The sequence below is a fragment of the Denticeps clupeoides genome, chromosome 3 (assembly GCF_900700375.1).
Source record: "Denticeps clupeoides chromosome 3, fDenClu1.1, whole genome shotgun sequence".
Classification (NCBI taxonomy): Eukaryota; Metazoa; Chordata; class Actinopteri; order Clupeiformes; family Denticipitidae; genus Denticeps; species Denticeps clupeoides.
In genome coordinates, this window is record NC_041709.1 from 18,970,253 (window position 1) to 18,987,060 (window position 16,808).

The 16,808-nt window shown below is 46.3% G+C and overlaps 1 protein-coding gene across 4 annotated transcripts; it reads right to left on the bottom strand.

Moving 5' to 3' along the window:
* Nucleotides 1–73: 73 nt before the first annotated feature.
* Nucleotides 74–16,349, bottom strand: sec16a (SEC16 homolog A, endoplasmic reticulum export factor). Of its 4 annotated transcripts, none has more exons than XM_028973847.1 (31): nucleotides 16,212–16,349; nucleotides 12,158–14,878; nucleotides 11,570–11,700; nucleotides 11,198–11,286; nucleotides 10,978–11,116; nucleotides 10,699–10,894; nucleotides 10,209–10,353; nucleotides 9,961–10,103; nucleotides 9,812–9,873; nucleotides 9,505–9,643; nucleotides 9,143–9,382; nucleotides 8,957–9,054; nucleotides 8,734–8,815; nucleotides 8,474–8,591; nucleotides 8,198–8,309; nucleotides 7,993–8,098; nucleotides 7,764–7,904; nucleotides 7,455–7,568; nucleotides 7,181–7,364; nucleotides 6,620–7,074; nucleotides 6,368–6,415; nucleotides 5,785–5,952; nucleotides 5,608–5,685; nucleotides 5,468–5,524; nucleotides 2,395–2,491; nucleotides 2,151–2,291; nucleotides 1,977–2,041; nucleotides 1,836–1,889; nucleotides 1,480–1,539; nucleotides 982–1,044; nucleotides 74–761 (listed from the first exon to the last, which is right to left on the bottom strand). In XM_028973847.1, exons 2-31 carry the CDS (start codon nucleotides 14,834–14,836, stop codon nucleotides 696–698), a joined length of 6,270 nt encoding a protein of 2,089 aa, XP_028829680.1. In that variant the 5' UTR covers nucleotides 14,837–14,878; nucleotides 16,212–16,349; the 3' UTR covers nucleotides 74–695. The 4 variants fall into 4 exon arrangements, with proteins under 4 accessions (XP_028829680.1, XP_028829679.1, XP_028829682.1 ...); XM_028973846.1 differs by having other exon boundaries at nucleotides 75–761; nucleotides 982–1,047; XM_028973849.1 differs by lacking the exon at nucleotides 1,480–1,539 and having other exon boundaries at nucleotides 75–761.
* Between the last annotated feature and the right edge of the window lie 459 nt (nucleotides 16,350–16,808).

Consider the following 16,808-nt stretch of genomic DNA (forward strand, 5'->3'; position numbering starts at 1 on the left):
GCGCATACGCACATACACACTTTCCAAAGTGCTAAAGAGCAAAAATATTTTTATTATCACTTTTTGATTTTCATCATAATTGTAGTCAATTCTAAACAGGTAGAAAGCTCATCTGTTCCTTCAGTCACACTGATCCTTTGGGAATAATGGAATATCATAGTTGCCATGGGAACATGACTCCTGAACTACAGGGAGGAGAAAAACACTTGAGAGCATAAAATAAGATTTAAAAAAAAAAAAAAAAAAAGAAAGAAAAGTTAAGGTCACACACACATATACAGGATCTGATTGGTGAATTAAATAAGGTGGAGGTACAGACAGAGTTTGATTGGTTGATAAAGGGTCTTGTTTACCAGACAATTTTAATAAATATTTAAAACAGGCCAACACTGTTATCGCAGCAGCACATCTTGCTACCTTCAGCTAATATACACGCACACACACACACACGCTCTCTCTCTCCTGCACCTGAAAGGGGCTCACAGGAAATACATCTAAGAAAGCAATCTGCTGATCATTATTGCACTTAACAAAACTTACACGCACATCCCTCACAGCTGAAAGGTAAATAGGAAATTCTGTTCAGAATGGGAAGAGATGGGCGGAAGAACACAAAGGCCAATGAGAGCTGGAGGATGAGCAAGAGGATTCATTTGCAATGCAACAGAGCCCTTCAATCCTGAACAGCAGTGGTGTTACTTCAGTGTGGGGTATTCCCTCTGTGACAACCGCCCTCCGACGCGAGAGCGCACAGGGGCATTCTAGAGGTGGGATAAACAAAGGAATAAGGACTGATGACCGGCACGCAACACAACACTATGTCATACAATTAAAACCACAAACTCAATTCTACTCCTTATTAAGTAATGTATTCTTCATAAGCATGTTATTAAGGTGACAAAACTTATATTTAAAGTTGAAACCAACACTAAACATTTATTTTCTCATAGTGTGAATGTTCTCATTTGTGCTCAGACCTACTTGTACAAACTGAGCTGGGTTGTAGAATGTGACCCCTCCGCTGGGTGGGGCCTGGGCAGGGGCCTGCTGAAACAGGAGAGCAACCATAACACTAATTTTTAAAACAATGAACACAGAAGAGGCGTGGCCAATGTCCTGACAACACTGGGTCATCACGACACAAGCAAATGGTATGAGTGGGCAAGATGTACGCCACAGCTGTGAGAGGCAGGATTAGGGCGTGTCTGGTTAGAACATGCAGGGCGTGTCCACATGCATAATGAAGGGATGAAGAAAAGCATAGTGTGCAGTCTTCAGCATAACTTTCAACTGATGTCACACTGGAGGCTTGGTCAACCACTGTGGGTGAAAGGTGGTTCGTCTTTGCAATGTGTATGTGGTTGTATCCGTACGGAGTTAGTAAAGATGTTGTATGAGCGGAGTGTGCAGGTGGGTGTTTGTGGGTGTGAGAGTAAATGTGACTGTATATGCACACAGAAAGGACCCAATGAGAGGTACCTGGTTTAAATGTTGGCTCACTTCACGTGATAAAGAACTCATTGAACTAGAGCGTGACAGCTAGAACATTAAAACACACGAACACACACAAACCCAAAATTAAAGGCATGCACTTCAGCCTTGATTACACACATTGACTTAATAAACTCCCATAGCAAAGAGACCCTGTGCACAAATCACAAGTGTGTGAGAAAGATTGGAGTGTTGGTGCTCATTGTATTTACTGCATGTAATGACTGACAGTGTGTGTGAGGTGAATGTTAGTATTAAAATGTGTGTATTTTTCTCACTGCCTTAATGGGATGGTAGATGGTGTGACCCTAGAGGATAAGGGTGAAAGTTTAAGACGGACTCACCTCTCCTGACTGAGTACCCTCTGGACCAGGTGGCAGAGGAGCGGGATTAAACATCTACACCACACACACACACACAATGAGAACTATCACTATCACTAAACTATCACTCTGAGCAGCAGGTAGTGTGTCAATCAGGTGTACCTGAGGCTGACTCTGTTTCCTACTATCCAGAAGGCTGTCCTCTACATGCTGATGACCATTGGGTGCTGAAAACACAAATAGACTTGGTATTTACAGAAACAGATACACATGTATACTGGTCAGGCTCAAATACATCACAAATACATGCTGACACAGACATATGTCCCAGCAGACCTGAGCTGGGAGTGAAGAGGTTTGTTTGCATGGGCATGGGCGCCAGTGGGGCAAAGAGGTCAGCAGGAGGGGGTATCGAGGGGGGTGCAGCCCCACCCCCTCTGCCAGGATTTAGAACATCCACATACCGATTCTTAGTGCCTGAAAAACAAAGATTTTATAAAAAAAACTTATTCATTATCCACAAACACCTATTGATTGATCCTCATTTTCTACTTTTAATTACAAAGGTCTATAATCTCACCAGCTTTTCTGGAGAATATGTTCACAGGTTGCCCCATTCCAGGTGCTGCGGAAGGAGCCATCTTTGGGAAACTAGGAGGAGGGGGAGGTGGCTTATACTGAAACACATGCACAGAGTCGTTACATATACAATGTACACTGTATCTGGAAAGTATTCACAGCGCAACACTTTCCACATTCTAAGTTACAGCCTTATTCTTAAAATGCATTAAATTAACCTTTTTCCTCAGAATTCTATACACAAAACCCCATAATGGCACCATGAGTTTTACTTGAGGTTTTGGCAAATTTATTAAAAATAAAAAAACAGAGAAACCACATACAGGGAGTGCAGAATTATTAGGCAACTGAGTATTTTGTCCACATCATCCTCTTCATGCATGTTGTCTTACCCCAAGCTGTATAGGCTCGAAAGCCTACTACCAATTGAGCATATTAGGTGATGTGCATCTCTGTAATGAGAAGGGGTGTGGTCTAATGACATCAACACCCTATATCAGGTGTGCATAATTATTAGGCAACTTCCTTTCCTTTGGCAAAATGGGTCAAAAGAAGGACTTGACAGGCTCAGAAAAGTCAAAAATAGTGAGATATCTTGCAGAGGGATGCAGCACTCTTAACAATCAAGCGTTTCATTCAAAATAGTCAACAGGGTCGCAAGAAGCGTGTGGAAAAACCAAGGCACAAAATAACTGCCCATGAACTGAGAAAAGACAAGCGTGCAGCTGCCAAGATGCCACTTGCCACCAGTTTGGCCATATTTCAGAGCTGCAACATCACTGGAGTGCCCAAAGGCACAAGGTGTGCAATACTCAGAGACATGGCCAAGGTAAGAAAGGCTGAAAGATGACCACCACTGAACAAGACACACAAGCTGAAACGTCAAGACTGGGCCAAGAAATATCTCAAGACTGATTTTTCTAAGGTTTTATGGACTGATGAAATGAGAGTGAGTCTTGATGGGCCAGATGGATGGGCCCGTGGCTGGATTGGTAAAGGGCAGAGAGCTCCAGTCCAACTCAGACGCCAGCAAGGTGGAGGTGGAGTACTGGTTTGGGCTGGTATCATCAAAGATGAGCTTGTGGGGCCTTTTCGGGTTGAGGATGGAGTCAAGCTCAACTCCCAGTCCTACTGCCAGTTTCTGGAAGACACCTTCTTCAAGCAGTGGTACAGGAAGAAGTCTGCATCCTTCAAAAAAACATGATTTTCATGCAGGACAATGCTCCATCACACGCGTCCAAGTACTCCACAGCGTGGCTGGCAAGAAAGGGTATAAAAGAAGAAAAACTAATGACATGGCCTCCTTGTTCACCTGATCTGAACCCCATTGAGAACTTGTGGTCCATCATCAAATGTGAGATTTACAAGGAGGGAAAACAGTACACCTCTCTGAACAGTGTCTGGGAGGCTGCGGTTGCTGCTGCACGCAATGTTGATGGTGAACAGATCAAAACACTGACAGAATCCATGGATGGCAGGCTTTTGAGTGTCCTTGCAAAGAAAGGTGGCTATATTGGTCGCTGATTTGTTGTTTTGTTTTTGAATGTCAGAAATGTATATTTGTGAATGTGGAGATGTTATATTGGTTTCACTGGTAAAAATAAATAATTGAAATGGGTATATATTTGTTTTTTGTTAAGTTGCCTAATAATTATGCACAGTAATAGTCACCTGCACACACAGATATCCCCCTAAAATAGCTAAAAATAAAAACAAACTAAAAACTATTTCCAAAAACATTCAGCTTTGATATTAATGAGTTTTTTGGGTTCATTGAGAACATGGTTGTTGTTCAATAATAAAATAATTCCTCAAAAATACAACTTGCCTAATAATTCTGCACTCCCTGTACATAAGTATTCACAGCCTTTGTCATGAAGCTTAAAATTGAGCTCAGGTGCTTCGTGTTTCCCCTGATCATCCTTGAGATGTTTCTGCAGCTTAACTGAAGTCCACCTATGGAACAAACAGTTGACTGGACCTGATTTGGAATGACACACATCTATCTATATAAGGTCCCACAGTTTGCACTTCATGTCAGAGCACAAACCAAGCATGAAGTCAAAGAAATTGTCAGTAGATTGTCTCGGGGCACAAATCTGGATAAGGTTACAGAAAAATTGTCTGCTTCATTGAAGATCCCAATCATCCATAAGTGGAAGATGTTCCAAACCACCAGGACTCTTCCTAGAGCTGGCCAGCCACCTAAACTGAGCGATCAGGGGAGAAGGAACTTAGTCTGGGATGTGACCAAGAACCCAATGGTCACACTGGCAGAGCTTCAGAGGTCCTCTGTGGACAGAGAAGAACCTTCAAGAAAGACAACCATACTTGCAGCAATCCACCACACATCCCTACGGTGAAGCATGGTGGTGGCAGCATCATCATGCTGTGGGGATGGTTTTCAGCTGCAGGAACTGTGAGACTTGTCAGGATGGAAGGAAAGATGACTGCAGCAATGCAAAGAGACATCCTGAATGAAAATCTGCACCAGAGCGCTCTTGAACTCAGACTGGGGCGACGATTCATCTTTTAGCAAGACAACGGCCCTCAGCACAGAGCCAGAGGACAACTCTGTGAATGTCCTTGAGTGGCCCAACCAGAGCAAAGACTTCATTCTGATTGAACATCTCTGGTGTGATCTTAAAATGGCTGCACTCCGACACTTCCCATCCAACCCGTTGTAGCTTGAGAGGTGCTGTAAAGAGGATTGGGTGGAACTGGACAAAAGATAGGTGTGCCAAACTTGTGGCACCATATTCAAAAAGACTTGAGGCTGTAATTGCTGCCAAAGGCGCATTGAATACTGTGAATAATTATATATATGAATACTTTTTTTTTTTTTTTATAAATTTGCCAAAACCTCAAGTACATTGTTTTTCATGTCTTTATTGGGTGTTGTGTGTAGAATTTTCAGAAAAAAATGAACAAAATGTGGAAAAAGTGATTCAGAATGCTGTGAAAGCATTCTGAATGTACTATAAATAGGAGGTCGTGCATATACTCACACTCCTACTATACTCCTGCAGTTTTTACATATCAGATTTCAAGTTTCCTCACAGTGTCACACTCACCTCCTCCTCTGGCTCATCAGTGTTCACCCATCTCTGTTTCTTCTCATCCCAAATGATCTAAATAACCAAGAACACACACACAAACATCAAGCACCTTTCAGAATGGATTGTCTCAGAATTGAAAGGAGAGAGCAACTCACAGATTTGTTTTTGTCATCTGGTAGGTGGGCTTCATTCTTCTTCTTTGGGTAAAGCCAGTTGAGCCACCCACCACCTCCCTATATCACACACACCAAACTCAGAAAATGTGTAACTCCACAGCTATATCAAGTTCGAGGTTTAAGAAGTTCTTTGTCTGTGTATGTAAGCTTTAGTACCTTTTTAGGTGAATCCTTTTTGTTTCTCTTTGGAGGATCCTCAGTAGGTGGGGCTTCTGGGATAGGGGGTGGTGGTGGTGAGCCTTGGTTGACTGTGGAGCTGCTCCGTTCACGTCCCACTGAGTGATTCGAGGACTCTGAAGTTGTGCGGGAACGACGACCTGGCAACTACAGCAGAAGCAACCAATCACAGAGCTACATACAGAACAGTGGGTGCAAAATGCTCTGGGCTGTAAAATGTAACCCAGGGGATTGTTAAAACAAGAGTGTAATCATAGCAGCACAAGTTTTCTACAACGACAGACACAAGAGAGGCATGGCCAATGTCCAGACAACACCTGGATATGACGTCCGAGCAGTCCTATTATTTGATCTGAGTGGTTACCAAACGACTGGAGGACATGCATAATGGAGGGGTTGAGAATCAGCCAATCAGAGGCTATTATTAGAATATTATGAATATTATTATTAAGAATATCAATCATATTAAGAAGTTATTATTTACAAACAGGCATCACGCTTAAATCTGACTTTGACTGATCACTGCAAATTTATAGTGGCACACATGGAAAACAGGACCTACTGTGTGTACTGAGGACTGTGACGTGGTCCTTGAACGCCTTCCAGGACCCTGGAAGACATAAATGCAGTTGAGAACAGACTACATCTCAAATGCTGTCCCAGTATGACTTGCCTTAATTTGAAATAATTTGGAATGTTTAATAGAAAATAGATATCTTGATCAATATTTTCCGATAGTGTCTCTTTATATAGCTTTTATATAAACACCCAAAACAGAATACAGACAATAAAGCACAGCCCTCACTGCCCTTACCAGATTGGCCATCTGGTCATAAAAGTCCATCTGAGGGCTGTGGTGGTGGTGCACCTGAGGCGAAGGATGGACAACAGGTGCTTCCCCACATGGCATGGGTGGGGGCATCTGGCCTGGCATGGGTGGAGGCATCTGGCCTGGCATGGGTGGAGGCATCTGGCCTGGCATGGGTGGAGGCATCTGGCCTGGCATGGGTGGAGGCATTTGTCCAGGAACCAGACCTGGTATTTGTCCAGCTGTAGATAATGATACCTGCCCTGGGACCTGAGGGTGTGTGCCGAGAGGCATTTGTGGGGGTGTCTGTGTGGGCATGGGGGGGTAGCAGTCCTGCTGTTCAGGCTGGTAGTTGGGAGGGTATCCAGGTATTCCAGTTGTGGGTGGGACTGGATAAAATGTCATGCCATCCTGCGGTGGGGTCACAGCAGCAGCTCCTTCTTGCAGAATAGTTGGTGGGGCTACAGAAGACGACACCAGGAGATGTTATATTCCCAACCTGGGGATTAACTATGCCCCCACATACAATAAAGTGAAACTTTGAATTTAAGTCTTTTGTGTCTCTACCTGGTGGCATGAGCTGGACAGTGCCTAGTGGTGGACCAGGTAGCATGGAGGAGATGAATGGATTGGAAGGGTCAGGCGTCATCGTTGATTGGTCGGGGGGTGTGGGTGGTTCCTCTGAGCTCAGAGACGAACATGGATAGAGTTGTGGTGTCCCTCTGTCTGCACTTAATGAAATCACCCCTTCCTAAACAAACAAAACAAATGTTTTTGTTTATTTCAAACTTGAACTTCAGCAAATATGACAATCCTCCAATTCACAAACTCACTAACATACCTTAATCTGGCCATCCAGATTCCGCAGTTGTAGCAGCCAATCAGGCTCTACAAAGAGCTCCTGTTCTGGCTTCTCCTTCAGCTGAGGATCACAGAACCGCAGCCGTGCGGACATCTGTAAACAAAATTAACTGGCATCATCAATCAAACCAGGGCAATGCAATTTTATGTAAAGTGTTTACCGCATGTGCAGGATCTGCTGAACCATATAGTAGGTCATATGTTCTCAACTGATTACCAACTCCAACCAGGTTCAAGAGTTTGGGAATTTATTTTAGGCAACAGGTGAGAATAACATATTAATGTGTACCTCTATAAGCTGACTGGTGAACACAGGCGAGTGGTAGGGAGTGTATGAGAGCAGGGACCGGCTGATGACCTCACAGTAATGGAAGGCCTGTGCACAAAGGCCAACTTCCGCCAGACGACAGGCATAGACAAATTTAAACACCTGCAGAACATACAGACATTTAAACTTTGTAAGGTGTGAATATGCTGAATCAGCTTTGTCATACCTGGAAGTTGACACATTGTCATACCTGGAAGTTGGGCAGGCACAGAGGCTGTGAGCCAAGGCTCTGGGCATACTCGAATGCCTCGGTCCGCTGGATGGCCTCTGACGAGCAGAACTTCACAAATGGTAGACTGAGAGACGACATACTCGTGTCATAATTAGTTATGAATAATAATAATAATAATAATCTATATAAAAATTCATTCAAGTGATTGAGGGTGGGGATATACCTGTGGTTTGATCCTAATAAGACCATTTTGGTGCTCTTCTTGGTGTAAACACCCAAACCCACCTGGGCCATCAGGTAACAAAAATGGGCAGCATCTACCAAACCTTTGGAGGCTTCAGATACAAATAAAACAAATCATTAAATCTGATCTCCATTACTCCCCTAAAACTACCTGAGCTAACCAATGAATGGTTTGGAAATCTTTAAACAAGATGCTAAAGCTGTAGCCAAAACCTAATTAATAATGCTGATTGATCCATGGGTTTTTGTGTAGTACCTAGTGTGTCTCCCATGGTGGTGATGGTGCGAGTGTCCAGGTCCAGTGCATGTGTCAGATTGGACAATATCATGGCCAGATGAGGGCGCCAGTCGCCCCATTTCTCATCCCCACAGCACTAAGATCAGCAAATCAGAGAGAGATAACTGAGCAGTATGCACTTTAATTACAATAATATAATAGATTGGAGCACAGCTAAGTTTATAAAAAAAAAAAACTGTGGCTTATGTGGTCACTGGGACAAATGCACAAAAACTTACAGTGGCGGCAGCAGGCATCCTTCCAGACATGAGCTGGTACACTGTCTGCAGGGGGTCGTTAATGGGCAAACTGTTGGCAAACCTGAGACAAACCAACAAAAGAGCAATCAGGCAGAAGATACATTCCATAATAATTATAATAATGTTGCTATTGAGGCTTAGGAGATCTCTCAGAGATCAAATAATCAAAGACATAAGTGAGAAACGGACTGAATGTGCATACCTGGTCATGACTCGAGCGTGTGTTCTATTGTCCATTTTGCTGGCCAAGAGCAGAGCGTGACCCCACAGCCCGTTCTTCATAGCTGATTCTAGAGCATCCTGTCACACACATTTTTATCTCCTTCACACTTTCTTTGTGTATTAATTATATGACTGTATATCCCTGGGTGTGTGTAGTTACACTTACCTTCTTGCGTCCAAACAGCAGCAACTCTCGGAAGCGTTCGGTCTCCTTGCCAACGTTGTCAGGAACGGTCATGAAGGTGTCTGACAAAAGGGAGAGAGTTCCAGGCTCCTCCTCCTCTGGTCGCTCCAAAGCCTCATTGTTGAAGTCAATGAGATTTGCCTCATTGGGAGACTTCCCAGGCAACCACACAGAGCGATGCTCCCGTAGCAAAAGGTCTGCAATGTCTGTGCCGACAACAGTCTAACAGGGAGAGAAGGGGCATCAAAAATTAGCAGGATAACGTGCACACGCATGCATGCTCAAAACTGACCGTCTCCTGCATAAGAAGAAATACATCAACAGAAAACTCAAGACACACTTACCCCATTCTGACGGCACAGAAGTACAATGAACTCCCAGATGAGGTAGGCAGACTCTTTGTCAATGAGGTCATCATTGCGCATGCACTCCTGGGCTTTATTCTGGGCAAACTTGATTACATCCACCTTGTGGGTCTCCTCTCTACACACACAGGTAGGGCAGGAATGTCACGTCCTGTTTACACCATTTTGGATTGTCGACAGACTGGAAGTCTGCATCCTGATCTGGTTAATGTGACGGTTAGTAGTAAATGACTACCTCCACTGTATTGTGTTTAGTAATATGTGTGTATTATAAAAATAGCGTTACTTGATGAGTGGTCCAGGGAAAGCACGAAGCTCCGCCTGCTCCTGAGAGTCTTGCATCAGCGTCTACAATGTGGTGTGAAACACCAATCATAAGAGAAGACGAACAATATACACCAGAATTAAAAGATGACTTGCGGCAGGTCATGTTACCTCCATGTTGTGCAGCTCTACAAGTGCTGGCTGGCCAGCAGAAGGCAGGTTGGGTAGAACCATGATCAGCTGACCAGAAGGGCCAAACCGTGCACAACGGTGTGGTACAGAAAACTTCTCTGGAGTCAAAGGGCGTGGAGGAGCTTTATCAAAATATAAATGAATAGATTAAAACATATAATCATTATAATGAATTGAACAACAGCTCATAGACACAAACAGAAGATCTAAAACTGCCCACCGCTTACCCTGCTCTGTAGTGGGCCAACTCTCAGTCTCAGTATACTCCGGTTGTTCCGGATACTGTCTGTATGTGTAATCCAGTGGCATGGTGGAAGCAGTGGGGTCATATGCGGCAGCTACCAGGTCAGGCTGACTTCTGTACACCTGGCTCTACAGTACAGAAAAGCAGCCTTTTATTGTTCATGAGATATTCAGTAGAAGTGTGCATCTTCGTGTATTTTGTGATATCAAGACTATTCTTAATTTTATATTGTATTTTTATGTTTAACTTTATTCTTTAAAAGCTCAAGCCAAATAATGTTACAAGGTTGTTTCATGAAAAAGTTCCATAAAAACAAGATGTTAGAGCTTCAAATGAAGCTCGACATGTGTGAAAATTTCACTGTGTAATGAAATTCCTCTCTGGACTGGTGCTGGGGGACCTGCAGTTACCACAGTAATTACAACCGAATGCTTGAGCCTGGTGAAGCTCATAAATCAAACACATACACCCACCTGTTGTGAGCGGGAGCTGAAGCTGTTTCTACGGCTGTGTGTGCTGTGCGAGCGCACGCTCTGCGAGGACCGCTCGCTGTTCACACTCCGGCGGTCAAACTCATCACTGTAGGGTTCTCGTTGCCGACGGTAATCCTCATCAAAGCTGGCGTCGTATCCAGGGTAATAGCGCCAGGGGTCGTCATAGCCTTCACGCCTAACCAAAATGGAGAGTGTGTCTATATTTTCAGATTTTTGGATGAGGCAGTGCGTGAGAGGCACTTGTGTGTGGGAGGCTACCTGTTTGGATACTGCTGATTGTAGTAGGCCTCTCCTCTCCTGTACGCCTCAGAATCATAGTACCAGCCATAGGATTGGTCATAGTAGCCTCTGTAGCGTGGGTCATAAGCAGCATTGGGGTCGTACCACCGACTTCGATCTAGAAAGGTGTGAGAAATAACATTTAACCGCAGAACTTTTAACTGCAGTACTGCATCTATGACAACAGAAGGTCTCTTACCTCCATAATCATACTGATTCTTATAATAATCTGCATAGTATTGGTCATAGGCACTGGACGGGGGTCTGTGGTAGTCATCATACCCTTGCCTGATGGGAAGGGTGAGGGGATTGAAGAAAAAACCAAACCAAAAATTAACCAGTCGAATCACACTGAGCAAAAAAAGACAATTGTGAGCAGTGGTTGCATCATGGGAATCCAAAACAAAAAAATATTTATATTATACAATTTAAGCAGCCGTACTACATAATACAGTTACACTTAATAGGATAGAATTTGCATTAGAAACATTCAGACTTATCTGGCATTCAGACAGCCTTATTTTTATTTAAATAAAATTCATATTGACAGTGTTTGTGGACTAATAGGTACCTGGAGTGGGGTCGATCCGAGTACTGGCTGGATCGTGAACTGGGTCTATCTGGTTGGCGTTCCGCTTCCCGGTAACTTGAGTTAGCATCATAGCGACTGTAGCGTGGGTCAGCTCTCCTGTACAGTTCATCCTGAAAAAAAACAAACACACACACACACACACACACACATATAACACATATACACAAGTTGCTGTTGCACACTATCTGGGTACATGTTACACAACCCTGCTCTCTTAATGATTATTCAGACATTCTGATGTTGCCATCATTACATATTCCATACTATGCCTCTCAGTAAGTCATTAGTTTATGAAATTTTTATATGTTTTACATAATTTGTTCAAGTGTGAACAACAGCAATCAGCAACTTATTCAGAAGCATGTATGCATTACTGAGTACTCACATACCAAGTATCAAAGTAAACCAATAGGTCATAATAAATAAATAAATAAATAAATAAGTAAATAAATGAGTAAATAAATAAATAATTCCTTTGATTTACAAATATTCGAGCACTAAAGCGATTTACACTTGATTGCCACTTGATTCCTCAACCTGGTGAGGAAATGAGGGGAATAATTTTACCTGGTAGTACTGCTGAGCTCGAGGGTCAGGCATGGGGTATGATGGTGGATACGCTGGTCGCCCATCAGCAGAGTATTCTGGGTAGCCATAGTACCCTCCATAACCCGGGACTGGTGGAGGAGGACCATAGCCAGGCATGCCCCCCACTGCAGATGGAGGCCGGGGAGGGTCAGTTGGAGGGACTGCGCCTGGAGGATGGGCAGCCTGGGATGAAGAAGGAACAGGCCCAGGAGCTGGAGGTGGGGGCACCGATGCTGCAGGTGCACTCGGGGGAGGGTGCTGAGTGCTCGTGGGGGCTACTGAATTTGTTTGGGCAGAAGGAGTTGGTGCTCCTGCCGCAGAACCTGCAGGGGCCAAAGGGTCAGCAAACCCCTTAGTTGGTTCGCTTTCAACTCGGGCCGCCGGCTGAGCATCTTTGGTCACCTGCAGGTAAAAACCGGGAGCGTTACCCATCTGAGCTGCCAGAGGTGGCAGCTGGGAGGGAGGCAAGGCTGAGGGCTGGGTCTTGTTTAGTGATTGAGGCAGAGAGAAATCGAGCAGCTCGTAATTAGAAGATTGGTTTTGATTGGATGCAGCAGAAGGTGAAGCCTGAACGTTAGCAGGCAGTGTGGACTGATCCCTGGGGAGCGGGGGGTGGGGCTGCGCTGCGGAGGGAGGGGTTTCCTTCCCTTCCATTCTCAGGTTGAGGGGACCTTGATTGGAAGGTGGATTAAAGCTCGATGATGGAAAATGCAGAGACAGATTAGTTACGGCAGCACCCTGTGAGGGTGGACGTATGGGCGGAGCCATGTCTTTGGGGCTTATCTGATTGGTTCCACTTTGGGCAGGAATCACGCTGCAGTTAGAAGAAGGTGGGGCAATTAACACCGGTTGATTTAGAGCATCGTTGGGGGGAGTAGACACCAGCAGCGATGCATATCCCAGACTTGCCTGGGGGAGGGACGTTTGAGACGTAGGGTCTGGTGGATTCTCCAGGTTCTCTAATGGAGGGCGCACTTTGTTATTGTGCTGTAGGTCAAGAGGGGCTTCTTCAGGGGGCTGGATGACCTCGGTGCGTGGGGGGGCAAAGGGTGGGGCAAGAGGAGGGGCAGCGGGAGCGAGCAGAATGTTAGCCCCAAGGTTCGCTGCATCATTCGGAGCCCACAACGTAGTAGCCGGACTGTCACAAACACGCCTTGACCCGTGGGCCCGTGACCCTGGCCGCGCACGCTCCACTCCAACAGGAAATAACGTCTCCATGTTGTCTGGTGGCTGTTCCAGGTTGCCGGGCAACGCATCCGTAGCAGCCCCGCCCTTCTCAGCCACCACACGTGCGCGGTCGGGGACGTGCTGCGCTTGTGTTAGTGTGAGAGGAGGATGCGCGTGAGAGCGCACTGGCTCGAAGGAGGAGTTAGCACTGGCCTGAAAGAAGCCCACTAGTTTTGGTGGGCTGGGAGCAGGGAACTGAACGTCGTCGCCACCCGGGGCAGAGTCTATTTGTTCGAAGTAGCCGACGGAGAGTGGGGCCGTGGGGTCAGGGGGGCGGGGGCTCTCCTGCTGAATAAATGTGCCCACCACACCCTGCTGTCGCCAATGGATGTGGCCGGCGGCATGCGGGGCGTGGCCACTGCCATGACTAATGTTGCTGTAGCTTGACGAGACGCTCGCAGAACGCGCAGGGCGAGGGGCGGGGTCTGGGGTCTCGAGGTTAGGCCCAGCCTCATAAGCAGGGCCTTGGGGCTCACTGGGAAGCACCTCCTGGTTGGGGACACACTCCTGATTTTCCACACTGTCAAACTGAGCTGCAACTCCACCGGAGGCACAGGGCTCAGGTACATCGCCTGTATGGGGTGGGTAGGAGATCCCATTGACCCTGCCATCTCCCGCCAGGGTCTCCTCATTTTCCACGTCATTCGAGGAGAAGAACATGGACAGAGCTCCAGGTTCACTGAGCTCGCTGGTGGCGGGGTCCTCCGCTTGACTGAAGTAGTTCTGCACGGGAAACGGAGAGAAGTTGGGCTGCTGGGGGACAGATGCGCCAAATGATTGGCCCAAGTTCTGCATGTGTGACTGAGGTGAGGGAACATGGGGAGGGGGCTGCATCTGCGGGGGAGGAAAAGGCTGCGCATGGTCACTGGTAGGCTGAAAGTAGTTCTGAACAGATGGAGGGCGGCTCCCGTTGTCAGGCATCCAATGAGAGGGAGCCGGTGGCTGGAATGGGGTGGGGCCCTGTGGAGGAGCGGCAGAGGGTGCAGGTGGGCACTGGGAGGCATTGTGGGAATTGTAGGCATGCGGACCGGTAGAATTGAAGTACGCCTGTTCAGAAGGCGGGGGCTGAGGTGAGAACAGACTCACTCCAGAGGAAGATGGAGGTGGAGGTGGAGCCTGTGCCAGGTTTGAATTCTGAGTAAGGCCTTCAGGAGGTGCAGCTGGTACAGGAAGGGGGCTATAGTTTGGTGGCGGGACCTGAACCTGAAAAGGGCTGCTTATAGGTGGTGGGCCCTGGTTGGCCAAGGGTGGAGGACCTTGCCTCCCAAAGGCAAAGGGGTCAGTCATTGGCTGGGTAGGTGGTGGCATTGACATGGCGGTTGCAGCAGAGGCATGCTTGTGTGGCCGGTTCCTACGAAAGGCATTGGTTGCAGCGGCAGCTGGAGGGGCACCTGCTGCACCAGGTGTGGTCATGCGAGGAGGGGGTTGCATTGCCTCTTCTCCAGTCCAGACAGACTGGGTGTGTTAGAAACTCTGTACAAACAAAAAAAACAGGGCCATCACACAGCCTCTTTGATTCAATTCACAATTTACACAATGCATTGCAGAGAGGTTTTCAGCACATATTATGAAGCAGTGCAGAAGTTTTAATCAAATCCAGAAAAGAAAAAAATTATATGACTGAACCAGAGTAAACATTTGAGGACACAAAAAAAACCACACTACAACTGAATAATCTGGATCTGGACTTTGGATTGCGTTTTAAAACACAAGCCAGTATGTGCCACATAGCCCAATCCTGCCTGTTCCGGAGGGCTGATGTACGGTTGCATAACACCAGTATTGCAGTACAAGTTTCCTTTCTTAGAATTATTATAATAATTCACCAATCCATCGACACTACTATTAATATTAATTATTAAGTCGATCTGATTAATTTAAATTTTTAACCAGCCCTATGGCCATGCTTAAACTTAAAGCTGACTGAAGCATACATATTTTGAAGCAGTGAAAGAACTCTTGCCTGCATGGGGCAGTGGTGGCCTAGCGGTTAAGGAAGCGGCCCCGTAATCAGAAGGTTGCCGTTTCGAATCCCGATCCGCCAAGGTGCCACTGAGGTACCACTGAGTAAAGCACCGTCCCCACACACTGTTCCCCGGGCGCCTGTCATGGCTGCCCACTGCTCACCAAGGGTGATGGGTTAAATGTAGAGGACACATTTCACTGTGTGCACCATGTGCTGTTCTGCTGTGTATCACAATGACAATCACTTCACTTTATTTATGCTTCTGAAGCCTGGCCCTTTAAAAGCACCGTTGATTGCTTTTAACCATAAGACCAGCTTATTGTTAATTTATAGGGAAAGGGAACAGTGCCAGCGATGTAAATATTTGACCCCCGACGAAAGCACACACAGGCCCAGCGCAATGACACTTACTTTACCCGTAACCCTGTAATGGTGTTGTCTGGCCAGGCCCCCCCCACCGGCACTGGCGTGACCCCGGGATGAAGGCAGCTCCGCCACAGCATCCGTGAGGCGACAGAAGCGACAGGTCAGAGACTCTCTTTCTTTTTCCGGCACCCATTAAGACGGAAGGGTGAGTTAAACCGCCGAGCCATGGGTTCAATAACGGGGGGACAGCAGCCATCTAACTAGCGGACTTGTGATGTAAGGAAGAGCAAAAAAAAAAAAAACGCACCCGGGTGAGGAGGATGTTGGGACGGAAACGTCTTTCACGATCCCGTCCTGCAAGGCAGCCTAACTTTACTGCGGATTAGTTGTCTTCGCTCAGCGCGCCCCCCCACCCCGCCGCGCTTCAGCGAACACACCCGGCAACGAACCCCGAAAACCCGCCGGCGCTCTTACCTTCAGCCCGCTGTCGGGGGGGAGACGGAGGCTCGGCGCGCAGCGAGATTAAATATGAACTCTTAAAAATGTGCAGGACACTGGAGCTGGCCGTCAGGCGCCATCTTTGTCAAGCACATCCTGGTAGGCGACGTGTACCTGGAACGTCACCACGCAAACGCGCTGACGTCACGGTCGAAGCAAATAACTTCGGCAGTAATGATAATCGAGAGCCGTTTACGTTTACGTTTGTTGGAACTTACCGCACAATGTCAATTTGCATAAAATGCATACAAATCTCATGAGAGAGAAACAGGAAACGTAATTTGAAATGCTGCCACCTACAGTTAGAAACCAGAAACGTGATTTAATCTTCCGCGTATAAAACATCCACTAGTTTGTCCGGAATCGTGCGAAATGTAGGCGAATTCTGCACATTTAGAAGACTACATAAAACGAGAGTGAATATTGTAGGACACGCAAATGACACATTAATAAGTAGAACGTAATTGTCACAAATTGCACAACTCATAATTTGACGAGCGTCTTATTGCTGTTCTGCATCAGGTATCTCATGGTTCAATGTCAGCTTGCTAGAGAACCCTACATGGTAGCTGC